This window comes from Sciurus carolinensis, chromosome 3, assembly GCF_902686445.1.
Source record: "Sciurus carolinensis chromosome 3, mSciCar1.2, whole genome shotgun sequence".
Classification (NCBI taxonomy): Eukaryota; Metazoa; Chordata; class Mammalia; order Rodentia; family Sciuridae; genus Sciurus; species Sciurus carolinensis.
In genome coordinates this window covers 121,705,491-121,720,368 of record NC_062215.1, presented here as the reverse complement: position 1 = coordinate 121,720,368, position 14,878 = coordinate 121,705,491, and the positions used below count along the sequence as shown (strand labels likewise).

At 52.8% G+C, this 14,878-nt stretch overlaps 1 protein-coding gene across 1 annotated transcript; it reads left to right on the top strand.

Moving 5' to 3' along the window:
- Nucleotides 1-726: 726 nt before the first annotated feature.
- On the top strand, nt 727-2,742 carry Dlx2 (distal-less homeobox 2). Its single transcript, XM_047542761.1, has 3 exons — nt 727-1,126; nt 1,619-1,803; nt 2,338-2,742. Exons 1-3 carry the CDS (start codon nt 727-729, stop codon nt 2,740-2,742), a joined length of 990 nt encoding a protein of 329 aa, XP_047398717.1.
- Nucleotides 2,743-14,878: the final 12,136 nt, after the last annotated feature.

Here is a 14,878-nt window from a genome sequence, read left to right as displayed (position 1 = left end):
CAAGTCACTGGAATTGGCCTTTGCACACAGAATAGGATGGGAGACCCCACTTCTTCCTCTGGGGCGAAATGCCAGTCTCTATCTTCACGTCTTCTGTCCTACTGCGGGCCATCCTGCACCCCCACTGCCCACCCAAGTCCCTCGCTTCTCTGCTCACTTTCAGCGGCGGCCTGCACGCACTGGCGGCCGCCACAGCCACAGTGCCCGCCATGTGACACCCGCCCCCACCCCTGACCGCGCGTTCTCGGGTGCCTGGAGCCCCAGGGCTCGTTTCTTCTGATTGGCTGTTGCTAGGTGACGTCGCCAGCGCTCACGTGACAAGTGTTAAATGCCCACCCTGCAGGAGCCCGCCTGGCAGACAATCGTAAAGCTGCTCGGGGCCGCTCACCTGCTCCCGCCTCCTGGAGCCTGACCGGTCCCAGTCACCCTTGCCCCCTCCACTGCCCGCCCCCCGCCCGAGCCCTCGCTGGGCAAGGAGCCGAGAGGGCCGAGAGGCCGAGAGAGTATGAGGCCCGCCGCAGCTGTCCCAAGCAGCGCATGGTGATAGCCTCCCCCGGAGGAGGAGGCGCCTTAGACCGTTGCCTCATTTCTTGTTTTCCTCCCCCCACCCCTCATTTCACCTCCCCGTAATTACATTGGCTGCTGGAAGGGACCGGGAGAGACAGAGGAGGCGCCTCGCTTCCCCCTCACGACCGCCACCCCTGCTCTTTCCCGTCCCGGGCCAGGATGACTGGAGTCTTTGACAGTCTGGTGGCTGATATGCACTCGACCCAGATCACGGCCTCCAGCACGTACCACCAGCACCAGCAGCCCCCGAGCGGCGGCGGCGCGGGCCCCGGCGGCAGCAACAGCAACACCAGCAGCCTCCACAAGCCACAGGAGTCGCCAACCCTTCCGGTGTCCACAGCTACCGACAGCAGCTACTACACCAACCAACAGCACCCGGCGGGCGGCGGCGGCGGGGGGGGCTCGCCCTACGCGCACATGGGCTCTTACCAGTACCATGCCAGCGGCCTCAACAATGTCCCTTACTCCGCCAAGAGCGGCTACGACCTGGGCTACACCGCTGCCTACACCTCTTACGCGCCCTATGGGACCAGTTCGTCCCCAGCCAACAACGAGCCTGGTATGCATAACGCTGGTGTCAAGGGTGCTAAGTCGGTCTAGTCACTGGGATGGATGGGGTAAACATGTTTGGGGAGAGGGGCCGTAGGGAACCCTGACCTTCCACATTACCTACTCACCTCCTGCTCCTGCCCTTTACCCTACCCAATCTCCAATCTACTGGTGAGTCAAGGTTTAAGTCCCTCGGCGCTCAACTGGTGGGACCCGGCTGCCTCCAAAGCCCAGTGGGCACACGGTGCATGCCTATGGGTAAAGGAATTTCCTGGCCACCTGCATCTTCCTTCTCTCTGGTGTACGCCCGTCTTCCCCTTCCCTGGAGGGTTCAGCTCCAGGTTCGGTGTCGGCGCCAGTCCGCGGTGTGGTGAAGTTGCGTCAGTAAGCCAGGCAACATCTCCAAAAACCCGCCTCCCGGGTCTTTTCAAGTTCCCGCTGAGCCCTTTAGGCAATCAAGAGTCCTGGGCTGCGCGGTTCTCACGATTCGGTTTCGTTGCAGAGAAGGAAGACCTCGAACCTGAAATCCGGATAGTGAATGGGAAGCCAAAGAAAGTCCGGAAACCCCGCACTATCTACTCCAGTTTCCAGCTGGCGGCTCTTCAGCGGCGTTTCCAAAAGACTCAATATCTGGCACTGCCTGAGCGAGCCGAGCTGGCGGCATCTCTGGGCCTCACCCAGACTCAGGTGGGGCTCGCACCCTACGATGGCGAGGAGGGCATTGGCCTGGGTTGTCCTGGAAGCGGGCGCGGCGCGTTCAGGACAATTTTTGTTTGTTTTAGAGTATATTTTAAGTAGTTGTAAGAATTGCCAGGCTCGCCCTTGGGGCAATCTAAACTTCTAGGCCCAAACCTGAAAATCCCCAAGGGGTCGCCGCGTGGGAGGCAAGGAAAGGGACAGTGGTGGACAGAAATCTGGTAACACGTTCTTTCCACCCGCTACTGATTATGCGGGTAAAATAACTGACCGTACTGATACCCTCCGGCTGTCACCACTATGCACATACGTATAGTCACATGTAGTCAGCACATACTCAGCTTTTTCAGATTACTTCCTAATGGAGCAGGACGCAACAGAATCTCGAAGGCCGCTGCAAATAATTCGCTCACCTGCCCGGGTTGCTCAATAGCCACCTCCAGCCGGCGGTCTTCCTCTGCGCCCTCCCCTCCCTGCCCTGTGCTCAGATCCCTCCACTAATGCTCGGGTCCTTTTTCCACAAAGGTCAAAATTTGGTTCCAGAACCGCCGATCAAAGTTTAAAAAGATGTGGAAAAGCGGAGAGATCCCCTCGGAGCAGCATCCTGGGGCCAGCTCTTCTCCACCGTGTGCCTCGCCGCCAGTCTCGGCGCCGGCCTCCTGGGACTTCGGCGCGCCTCAGCGGATGGGGGGCGGCGGCGGCCCGGGAAGCGGAGGCAGCGGTGCGGGCAGTTCAGGTTCCAGCCCTAGCAGCGCGGCCTCGGCTTTTCTGGGCAACTACCCGTGGTATCACCAAGCGTCGGGCTCTGCCTCACACCTGCAGGCCACAGCGCCTCTGCTGCACCCCACTCAGACCCCGCAGCCTCACCACCACCACCATCATCACCACGGCGGAGGGGGCGCCCCGGTGAGCGCGGGGACGATTTTCTAACCCTATGGAGGCAGCTCCAGAGACAGAGTAAAGACCAGTGATTTCCAGGGCTCGCCTCCACAGCCAGTGGGTCCCTCCCTCTGGCCGGCGGCCGCCACCCAGCAGTCCCTTAGGCTGCGGCCTAGGATGGTTCGCTCTGGGCCCCGCTCCCTCTCGCCTCCACGAAGCAGCCAGGAACTGGGAGGTGTCTCCTCGCCCCGCGAGCTCCTCTCGGGGGACCCTGACAACTGCATGGGGAAGGCCGCCCTCAATGGCCACATTTCCGACCTGAGCCCGGAGCTTCGGCCATTTCCATCCCCGCCTCGGACTTGCCTCCCCTGCCCTCTCCGCCTGGCGAGGCCGTCCGGCGCCTTCGTCGCCCCGGGGCTTGTGCTGGGTCCGGGAGAAGGACGCCTCCCCCGCCCGCGAGGCTTCCCGGGCACTCTGAGGCTCCTTTCTCCTCGTCCGCCTCCGGGCTCAGCTCCAGTCCGCTTCGGCTATTGACCTCCCAGGGTCCTGCCTACCCGCCCTCCCCCCGTGCCCCCTTGACCCGGGCGGCCCCGCCGTTTTTTTTCTGCGGAGTCGTTCCCAGCCCTCGGTGCCCCCAACCCTTCCTGCCTAAGCCCCCCCACCAATGCTCTCTCCTCATCCATCACCAGTGGAGTTTTTTTATTTTTATTTTTTTAAAAGTTTAGGTGCCTTTGCGGATGACCTCATTTTGATGTTGGAAAAAATGATTTTTTAATATGTGGACACTGCAAAAAATGTGTTTAAATTATCTTTTTTAAAATTTATTCAGGATTATTAGCCTGGACTTCTTCGACACAGAGTTTGTAAATAAAGGTGTCTGTGCAGATTTCCCACTGATTTATGTAAAAATCCTCATCTTTTCATCTTTTTTGTAAACCCCCAGTTGTGAAAACTGCGGTTTAGCAGTGACCTCAGCAACCCTTCCGTTTCTTTTTTACCTTTGAAAAAAAATCTCTCAGTTAAATTAAGCTACTGATTTGAATTTGTTTTATCTTATCCTAAAGTCTTTGTTCTTGAAATGCAAGGTATTTTGGGATTATTTATTATGAAAACAACATGCTCTTAATGTTGATTTTACAATATGAAGAGATTATTTAAATAAATTATTGTTTTCATTGGAGTGTATGGGGGTTTTATTTTTCCTTATTTTATTTATTTGTTTATTTATTTATTTTTGGTACCGGGGTTCCGTCGGTCACGCGCTCGAAGCTCAAGCTGCTGCCCAGGACCCGAACCCCGTCAGCAGAGACCAACTTTTGCACCTTTTGGAGGCTGCAAGCGCTGTGAGGTGCGGCCAGTGGAGGACAGGCACGCTCCTCCAGCGGCACAGCTAAGGGTTCAGCTCCGCCCCCGCCCGGGTCCCGGCGCGGAGTTAGCCAGCCCGCGGCGCCGTGACTCACTCAGCGCCGGGCGGCTCCAGTCTCCGCCCGCCTGGCCCCTCTGGCGCCGGCGCCTGGGCCCCGCGCCTGGGCGGTCTCCGCCGCCCCCGCGTCCGCCACCGAGGCCAGGCGGTGCACCCGGGCCACCGCCGGGGACCTGCTGTCCCGGGCCTGAGTTCGGCAGCAGCCTAAAATCAGACCCCCACATTAGGCCCGCCCTTCTGTATGTCGGTGGCCCTTTGGGAGCTGGTTGAGCCAAGAACTGTTGAATCGCCTTCAGGAGGCACGGTTGGCTGCTCTGGAATGCAGGGCTACCCCGGCGCACAGTGCTGCGCTAGCGCACACACAGTCAAACACACGCACACAATCTCAATCACATTCAATGCTTTCGCACACAGGCACACACAATGACACACTCGTTCTTCCTCAGTAATGTACATAGACACATAACACTGTCACAAAAATTCATGCACACATATTCACATTCCTGCTGATATACTTACCTATGCACACTTGGAGTGATGCACACTTTTGTGGGAGTGGCATTCTGCATCTCACACTGTTGAAGGGGAAAAGTCCACACATCACTCAGCTCTGCTGTCTACCAAGGGCCCACACCACCAGCTTCCAGCTTTGGAAGTGACCCTACTTTCTGGCATTCCCTGCAAAAGTTAAAGGTAGGGATGTAATGCTGGCCTGAACTAATAGTCCCTTTCCCTGGAAGTACTGAGGCCTACAGTCGGAAGCTTGCTGGCTTCTATCATTGACTCTATGACCTTGGGCAACCCTCTTAGCCTTTACAGTTTGCAGATCTATAAGATAGTAGAAATAATAGCAGCTATGGTTCAGAGTTGTTGTGAGCAACAACTTAATGAATCCTTAATAAGGCAATGATGTAACAGTGCTTGGCATATGATAAACACTAAATTTTAGCTACTTTATATCTAGTATTACTGTTTTATCACAATACCCCAAATCACAGATGCTTTACTTTTGTGTGTGATTATGATGTCCACAGTTACTGAGAGGCCTTTCCAACTTCACCTTGTGTGGAAGAGCAGCATCCCAGGGTTCTTGGGAGAGCTCCAGCAGCTTTCCACACGGGGTTTGAACTCAGCCATTCCCTCCAAGGGACCCAACACTACTGGAGAGGAGGTTGGGTACAGGCCAGAAAACCCTGCTTGCCAGATTCAGGCTCCCTACTGCCAGTTATTTAGGCCATCCATGTTATGTGTCTTCAACTCATCTATGCCCAAAACAGAGTTAAGGCAGAAGTGACTTTCTGGGTGCAGTGGCATCATCCTGGTCCCTGGCTTTTCTAGCCAGGATTTTGATTTGGAGGACTGCCCCAAGTCTATTTTACAAAAGAGTGTCCAAGGAATTGGGTCTGAGGAAAAACAAGGAGGCCACACAACCCAGTGTCCCTTTGCACTTCATTGTTTTCTCAGGCCAGAGAGTTGAAACCCATTGACCCGCGATTTTGGTCTTCTCCTAAGCAACTGCTGCCTATGGGACCCAGTTCTCTGTGTCCCCACCCCCATCCTAGTTCCAAATTCCGTGGGTTTTTTGAGTGCCAGTAGCTGGTGCCAGCCTTCCTCCTGCGGTTGACTGTGCCCTCCCCTCCTTTACGAGCACTCTCCCTCCCCCCTCCTGAAACCAGCGGGGAGAGACGGGGCAGTAAATTGGCTGGTGTGGAGGATCTGCAGTAGACAAGATGATTAAGAGGCCTACGCCGGAGCGCCCCGGGCAGGGAATGTCAGCCCAAGTTGGAATCACGCAACAGGCCTTGGCATGAGACAAGCCTGGGAGCCGGGAGGGCGGGCGGCCCCTCTCCGGGGTGGGCCGAGGCCCCACAGACTAGCCGGAGTCACCGAACCTGGCACTAAGCGGCAGCGGGGTCGGGCAGGGCCACCACGCGCCTTTCCCTGGAGAGCCCGCAAAGCCGAGGGTAGGAGGGTGCAGGGGCCAGGGAAAGGGGCGTTTCCGCAGACCAGGAGAAGGGCAAAGAGAAGAGATCGCAAGGACTCGCCCGCGTCGCAGAAGTGAGGGGGCGGGAAGGCAGAGGGGTGGGCGAGGAGAGAAACAAAGCCCGGCTCCAGGAGGCGGGGGCCGGCTCCAGCCCTGCCGGGGGCGACGCGCTGGCAAGCCTTTCTCACAGTCTCCCGGCCCGCCCGGAGACGCGGAGCCCTGTGATCAGCCCGCCGCCGCGCAGACACGCTCCCCCCGCTTTCAACTGCGCTCCCCAAAGCACGAATGAAAAATGGAAATGGGAAGCAGTGATTTCGGCTCCCTACACTGGGAAAGCAGCCGCGCTCGGAACACACATAAATCTTCATTGTAATCCCCTTCCATTTGCCCGCGTAAAATATCAGGCCAGAGACAGGATGTGACAAGCGCTGGGAAGCGGGTTGGTGGGGGGGAGGGGGGGCGAAGAGTGAGGTGCCGGGCCCTCTCCGCTCCACCCACTGACAGAGCTCTCTGCACTTGGGCAAAGTACTGGCACTTTTAGTGCCAGCTGCGGGCAGCCGAGGCACATCCGAGTCTTCCTCCCCTCCCAGCCCCGCGTACATTCGACCGCGGGCCCTCCCCGGCCCCTCTGTCTCTGGTAGCCTTGGGCTGGGTGTAGAACCCCTCCGGTTTCCCCAAATTCCCGCCGCCCACCCGGGAGCTCCGGGCTGAGGAGGGCAGAAAGGAGAGAGAACGGATCCAGGGTTATAATCAGCCCTATTGCAAATGTGGTACCATTTAGGAGGCTTCCCCTCGGCCTTCTTTCAGGATCACTTGTGAAAATTGTGAATATCCGTCCTGAGTAAGGATTTCCGAGACTGATGGGGCGAGCTTGGGGAAGTATCAGGTTTAGTGGGGGCGGAGAGAGCGCGGGAAGACTGGAGCTTTGTTTACAAACAGTTCTGTGGTAGAAGACTTGGGGCAGCGAGAGGGTAAAGAAAGGAGCGCGGAAGAGGTCCGGCGGTTCCCTCCGCTGTTGGAAGCCCTCTCCCCAGAGAGAACAAAGTCAGGGAGCAAAGAGCCCCCAAGCATTTCAAAAAGTCGTTCTTAAGGACTGTGTAAAGTCCGGACGCCACTGCCCCATTCTAGGCGCCCCCAGCACTCTCCCAAAAGTCAAAAGCCGGTTTCTTTAATCTGCACGGAACAGCGACCACCAGTGGCTTTAACCTGTTTAGGGTCAAAGACTCCTTTCAGAAAGAAAATGCAGATCTCTTCCTCCTAAAATATAGACAGTTCTTAGATTCAACTTTGGGGTCCACAGTGCTAGAAGTCATTGGGTAGCCAGCTAGCCTGGGCGTCGCGCTGGGGAACTGGGTTCTCCAGAGACTGACGGTTTCTTGTGGGGTCATGACACCCATAACAGCCCCATAGAAGTCTCCCAGAGACCGGTCTTCCCTGCCCACCCAGGATCGTCAGGGGAAGCCGCCCCCAGTCCACACCACAAGCACACCACCAGTGCAGACGGATGTGGAGGCCCAATCCCTCCGAGTCCCCCACCCCGCCCCCGGCGGGAGTTCCCCTGGCGGGGACGGGTTTGGCAGTGATTGCCACATTACAAGATGTTACATTCCGCCCTGGGGCTTGGGGCTGGGTGGGGCGGGGGAGACGATGTATTTCAGGAGGGAAAAAAGAGCAGGCAGGTCTTGAAGGAGCAGTCGCTGGGCGCCTCCACGTGAAAACGTGGGGTCTCCTGACAGACCTTTCTTCCCGGAGTGGCTCTGGCTCAGGCTTCTCCCTCTTCCTCCCCGGCCAGAGTGCACACCCTGCAGTGTCTCAGCACTCCCGGGATTCTCCCGAGGCCGGTTTGGGGGGTCCTCGGGAGGCCTGGTGCTACCAGCTGAGTTCCCTGTCGGGTCGGGCCCATCGCTAGGAGCTAGGGAAGGTGGAGAGTGGGTCCACAGGCGGGTCGGGTCTGCCAGGGAGAGGATTCAACTTCGGGGAAGGAAGGTGTGCAGGGGTGGCTCCAGGGGGCCGACTCGGTACCGCACCTAGCGAGCGTGGCGGGCTTTCCTCTCTCCCAGTCCTCCCCTCCCAGTTGTGGACCAAATCTCGGACACCCAAAAGGTGAAACCATAGCTCCCGGAACAATGGGGATTTGGGCCCGGGAGCCGGCCTGAGTCCCGACTGCACCTAGCGGCGGACAGGCTCTGGTTGGCTTTTCCTGCCCGGCGCCTCCGCGTTCCTCCTCCTCCGGGACACTCCCCGCCCCTCCCCCTCCCCCTGCGGGCCTGGCCTCGGCTTCTTAAAGTCGCAGGGTGTCTCAGTGCCCGAGTGAAGCGCCGCCCAAGTGGGGAATAAGTGTTTGCGGGTGCGGGGCGGGGTACGCAATCACCCAGCAGCGAAGACAAAAGAAGAGCCTAGGCGGTCGCGGGGCGGGCATGGAGGACCCTTATCTCCTTCCTTCCTAGCTCCCCCCAGGCCCCTAGCAAAGCCTCCAAATAGCAGGCTTGTATCCAGGAGCACAGGGTGGTCACTGGCGCTTTCTCCCGAAGTGATCCACGCCTGGCACCAACACCTCAGTCAGCCAGATTCCCCTACCCTCAGGGCCCGGCGGGCCCATCCCAGGGCCCTGCCCCGCTGCACTGGGAAGTAGGTTTGCAAGAATCCGGAAAAGGGGCCGAAGGAAGGAGGAGCAGAGAACTAGACAGAAAAAGAAAAGCGGAAGTGGTGGGAGGGGGATTCTGTTCACTTTCTTTCTCAGTTGCTGCGTTTGGGTGGGGGCCTGGGACCTCCCGGGCATCCAAGCCGCAGAGAACAGGCACACCGGGAAAGAGGGAAAGAGATTCTCTCCTCGACGTGTTCACCGGGAGGAGAGTAAAAATTTGCCTTGGGTGGCCAATTTCTTCATTTGCCCCTATTAAAACAAAAAGCCCAAGAAATTCAATTAAAGTCACCCTGGCCAAAGCGCTGTTTGAGGCATGAATGTCTCCCCTAAAGCTGCAGCAATCATGTGGCATTAGAGACTTCCGGAATCCTATAGCCAACCTGAAAAATCCCAGACCCCCTTTTTCCCTAATTTTTGCTCTGATCTGTAATTTTATCCACATTTGCACTAGTTTGAGCATTCTGGCTCTCCCATCTGAAAGCCTGCAATTACTATATAATTCTTCGCAATTTCAGATGTCCTAATATGGACTGTAATTTTTGCGCAAGACAATTTCCTGCTATTTCAAGCATCAACATTGTCAAAGTTGTATGTACATAATAAATGGGAATATCAATGCATAGTTTTTAGCATAACATCTTGACTCCTCGATAATTATATCCGTTCGGAGCCTACGCAGAATTAGCCTGAATTGCATGGTAACTGCTGCTGCTTTAAAATTTTTAAAAATTACTCATAATTTTCCCAAAGATTACCAAGATCTCGAGTGCACAATGTCATCAGCGTAATGAAGAGTAAACATTTATGCTAATAATCTGCAATTTTTTTCATCAGCTATAAAGACAGAGGCTATATAGCCGAAAATTTCAGTCCTATTTGCAAGCGCAGCGCTGCAAAAAGCCTGCGGCGCTTGGAGGCGCCTGGTCCTGGGGACCTCTTTCCACTCTTTACTCTCAGGATAGGAGGATGGGGCCGGGGAATTCTTTTTGGTTTTCTGGTTTTGGTTTGCTCTGGTATGGTCGGTTTTGTGTTTTCCTATTTTTCCTTTTTTCCCCTTTTTTCTTTTTCTTTTTTCTTTTTCTTTCCCGTCCTTCTCCCAGCCAAAAGCCGCCTTCGACCCTTTTGATTTGATGTAGCAAAGAGTGTGTGTCCAGATAATCTGAAATTGACACTGAAGAAGGTAAGGGTGGAAACCGGTTTCATTTTTCAGAGGGTTGGAAGGCTGTTCTGTGCCCGCCGCAGCAGCTCCCGCTCCGGTAGTAGGAGGGTGGGGGAGTGATTATGTATGCACCAGCTAATTCTTCCATCAAAACTTCTTGTCAGCGATGTCAGGATTATTTTTTTTCCTTTTTATAAAAACACTTGATGTTTCAGGAAGTGTTAATCCCTGAAGATTGGGGGATGAGGGAGGGGGTAGGGAAGCGGTGGGTGGGGGTGATATGTTTCTTGAACCTGGGGAAGGCACCCATTTAGAGCCGGTTGCCTGTCCCCACTGGAATTGGGTTTGTTGTGGAACTGGGGACAGGAGGATTTCTTTGATGCATGAGAGGGACAGACCCTTACACCCTGTACGGTATTTGATGGAGTTTCCTATGACCATGCAAGATAAAGAGCAGAAAAGTTTTTAGCCTATGATTTCAAGGGTGTTTAACCCAGCTCGTGGGATGACAAAAAAAAAAAAAAAAAAAAAAATAGAGAATTCTGAAATTGGTCTATAAAAGATATAGAAAGAAAGAGATGGAGATCTGGATAAAGCTTTACAGAGGATGGGGAGACTGGGTTGCTTCTTTCCTCCCAATTTTTCTTGATTTAGTGTCTCTGGTTATATATCCAGCACCCAGACCTACCTTTCATTGGGTAATAGAAGTTGACAGTATTTCAAAGGAAGAGATTTACTTTCTTTATCAAATGACTCTCCGTGAATAAATTCACACTTTTTGTGGTACAAATTTAAAACTTTTTGTGGCTCTTAGAACTAGTACAGATGGAAAAGTCTAATCAGTCCAGAAACAAATTCCCAGAAGAAAGAAATAGAAGCAAAATGAGGTGATCAATGAGGGACAACTGTGAACTATAAATGTTTCAGTTTTATATTTTTAAAATATTGCCTAAAATTAGAATCTGGGTTCTTCCACAATCAGACTTCTCCACTCACTGGACCACCCAGCCCACTCAGGCTTATGAAAGTCAAGACTGGTGAGGAGGGGGCTGGGGACTGTTGCTTCTACTTCCACCCCCACCACTACCCCCTTTTAGAGCTAGTGTGTGTGAGAGAAGATATTAAAGAGGTATCTGTTGTTTGGCAATTTTGCTAAGTCTGTCTTCATTACTTTGCCGCTGTGCATTTGCTAATTTGGAGGCCCGGCCATTGACAAGCTTGCTCCATACACCTGCAAGCAATTTGCCGGCTCCGGTACCGGAGAATTGCAGAGATGGCAGCTCGCACCTATTTGATTTTTTTTTTTCCTTTTCTCAATGCACAGCAAATTTGGCTTTCAGTGCGTTATCTCTTTTGTTAATGCAAAAGATTCCCTGGGCGAAAAAATTGCTCATAATTACCAGAGAGATGGGGAAACTGCATTAGAATAAATAAACCTGAAATTACTGTAATTATGTTGTGTTTGATGGGCCCGGCTTGTAATCAAGAAGAGAATACAGTGAAATGATGCTGACCCTCTTGGGTTTGCAGCTGTACGCGCACTTTGGGGTCTTTTTTTGCAGAAAAGAGTCATTTTGATAATCATTAAGCTGTGTGTAACCTATTTCAGAAGTGTTTTAAAATGAGGTTCACATTTTTTGAACAAGGGAAAAAATCCCAAAATTGCATTTTGCCATTACAGACTCATACATAAGGAAAGGTTGTGTTTTCTAAGTGACAATTGTTAAGACATAATATTCGAAATCAGTATTTAATCATTATAATGAGGTATTGTTTAAATATAACCACCTTTAGATTATTCATAGTTTAATTAATATACTCATTATGAAAATCTTTGAATCAGATATTTGATGAACTACTTGTCAGTAACAAGGCAGCATTAATTAGGCCTATATTGAGATTAACATTTTTTAAAAGTACAACCGCTTATAATTATAATAGAACCTAACTAAAGACCGCCTTCCTCGAGCTAAAACTAATAATTTCTCTATTTGAACTGTTAGCAAGAGATTATTAAATTAGTATAAGCTAATATCTCAAAGTATTAAAATTGGCTTGACCAAACAGATTTTGCCTGTGACTTGAGCCGTTGGGTCTTAGCTGTTGTCTGGGGACAGAGGAGTGAAAGAAATCTTCCCCTAGCAAAGTCATATCCCAGGGGAAACCGAATCCAGAAAGGCCTCTGCCCAACTCTTAATCCCAGTCTGAGAAATGGTTCCCTCTGTTTTGAGGCCGGTGGCTCTACCCGCACCCTAGTCTCAAAAGTCTGATCTCTTCCATTTCCACTTTTGATTCTGAGGGCTGCCAGGAGAGGAAAAGTCCCAATTTCAAACCCCGAACCAATATAGTGGTCCCGGCTTCTTCCTGCACTACATCCCCTGCCTCTTCCATTACGCTGCCCCCGCCCAAGCCCCGCCACGTCCTCCTCCCCTCTCCAAAGGGCGTCGGAAGAACCCGACGCATCTGATCTTTCACCAGCACCAATTGAAAAATGGGTGCTTGTCACAACACAGATCACTGCTTTCTCGTTTCTGCTCCCCACCGCGCGCTGGAAAGGGCCCCCCAAAGGCAGAGGACCAGCCCCTGCCGCAGCAGCGTCGCAAGGCGGGTGCGAGGGAAGCGGGAATCGCTCAAAGCTGCCTATTGGGACTCGCAACTTTCCGAAGCTGTCTAGGCTGAGTCTGGGGTCAATGGTGGAGACTGGGGTTGGTCAGGGAAGCAGGCCAACAAGCTGAAGAAGGGAGTCAGTCTGGTTTTAGTCTGTTGGAACCCGCGCTCTTCTGGAATGAATTGAATCCCAGCGCTGCAGGAAGGTTTCCCTATAATGACCTGTCTTCCTGACTTCAGGGATACAGAGGGGTCGAAATGCTTCACTTTGGTCAGTTCTGGGTTTCAAGCAGTCAGTCCAGCCTACCGGCCCTTCCCTTGGCACTTCCACTTCTTGGATGTGCAGAGAAATACCGTGATAATCATGCAAAGTTGCCTTTCTGCTTTGGAGGGGGCCGGTGTGATTCCCTGGGACTGTGCCCTGTTCCCTGAAACTCACTGAGGGGGTTAGTCTGACGAATTAACCTTCAAGTCCCTATCTGGCCTTTTCTCTACTATAGGATACAGTGCCTGTCGGTAAGCAAAAGCGGAAAGCCAGATCCAACAGAGTCTAAGAACAAAGCAGGAGGTCCCTGGCATTCAGCTGCTTTCAGGTGGCTGGATGTGGAGGGAACTCCAATCTCCCAGCCAGATCTCACCTTCCTTTTGGTTTCTAAGCTGGGGCTCTGCCCTGCCACACCTGTTCCCCAGCCCCCTTCCAGGACCTCCTCTTGGCACTCTATCCCCATCCCACCCACTCAGGTAGAGACCAGACACCTTAGGGGCTAAGCCTTGAGGCAAGTCAAACAGGCCCACTGGGGTACCCCATAGGCCTTGGGATAATATTCTGATTTGTCTGGAGTTGGGTGCCCCTCATCTGTCCCAGATAAGTTAACTGTCCCCTACTATCTGTACCCAGAGTGGGATCCTGGACCCGTCTCCTCACCCCACCCCCAGCACAGGAGACAGCTGTTCTTTCTTGAAACCATAATTTTACTGTCTCAAAGAAACTTTATAACTTATTTACAAAGTTCTTTTTTTCCCAAGATACAAAGCAATAAGTTAACATTCTCAATATAAAACTAAACTTTGACATAGAGAACACAAAACACAGTTGATTTCAATTGGTCACATTGTCCAAATTTCACAAGTAGAATGTCAAGATTCTCATTTCACAAAGCATCAGGTTTTACAGCCACACACAACAGAACAGAAAAAAAAAAAAGCTAAGATTGTGCAACATGTTTACAGAACAATAATAATAATAATAATAATAATAACAATAATAATATGTACAACTATTAGATCCTGCACTGGAGACTGTGCCTTCAGGGTGGTAACTGGCATTCTGTAGTCAAACCTCGGGATTGTTATAAAGCTCTTTTTGTCTTACTTTAAAGCCCTAACAGGATTAGGGCGCTTGCTCACTCTTGCCTGTTTTTTCTCTGCTGCATATGGGTCCTGTCTCTTTCAAATTAGGATTTTCTTGTAGTCCAGGCAAAGCAACTAAGCGCGTTGTTCCTCCCGAGTTGACACAATCCTACTTGTAGTAGTAAAAAATGCGAATAATTCGGCTTCAACCACTCCATACCAGCAAAATACAAAAGTTACTGTATAAATTAAAATTCACTGCGTCCTCCTTGTCCATTTTTCCGGGTGAATTTAAGGTAAACAGTGCGTTTGGACAGTGTGCTCTCACGCTCCACAGAACCTGGAATTGGCCAACACTCAGCCTCAGGTGAAGTCCATTTTTCAATAAATAAAAACCCCTCCCTCCAATTTTCCCCAATTCCCAAACAAGCTACACAGGTGGTCAGGCAGGGCCCAGGAGAAGGCCTGAAAAGACAAAACGACCCAGGATCCGGAGATGGGCGGCCCAGCGGACCCCGTGTGGCTCAGACCTGGTGACTTTGCAGAGGCGGCAGAATAACAGCAGACGACGAGGATCTTTACTCAGCGCACAAACAGAGCAAAAGGAGACAAGAGACGGACAGGACAGAAAAGAACTTTTGCTTTTTCTACATTGTTTTTGTTTTTCCTGATAGTCCCACAAAGCTGAGGGTCGGAGGGTCGGGTCGAGCCGAGCGGGTCTGTCTTGCTGCTCCGGCTGTCTCAGGTGGCTATACCTGCGCTTTTGAGGCCACTCTGCGGTCATGGCGTGGCCCAGGACGGGATTCCGGCCAGAGCACCGGCACTGGGGAGTCGCTGGGTCTGACCTCCAGGGGCTCCCAGGAGGCAGCGGGCGGGCGTCGTGCCTTCACTGTTTCTTCTTCTCCTCTGGCCCTTTTCCTCCGGGCTCAGGGCACACGGAAGGGGTGGATGGACCTGGAGGCGGGAGGGGCCCGGGCCAAGGGAGACGGGAAGGAGGCGGGAAGATGCGAGTGGGCAACC

Excerpts from the sequence above, each read along its gene's own strand:
- Dlx2 (XM_047542761.1), top strand. The coding sequence starts at position 727 with ATGACTGGAGTCTTTGACAGTCTGGTGGCTGATATGCACTCGACCCAG. Across the intron at positions 1,127-1,618 it reads CCCAGCCAACAACGAGCCTG|AGAAGGAAGACCTCGAACCT; the intron begins GTATGCATAACG and ends GTTTCGTTGCAG. Across the intron at positions 1,804-2,337 it reads TGGGCCTCACCCAGACTCAG|GTCAAAATTTGGTTCCAGAA; the intron begins GTGGGGCTCGCA and ends TTTTCCACAAAG.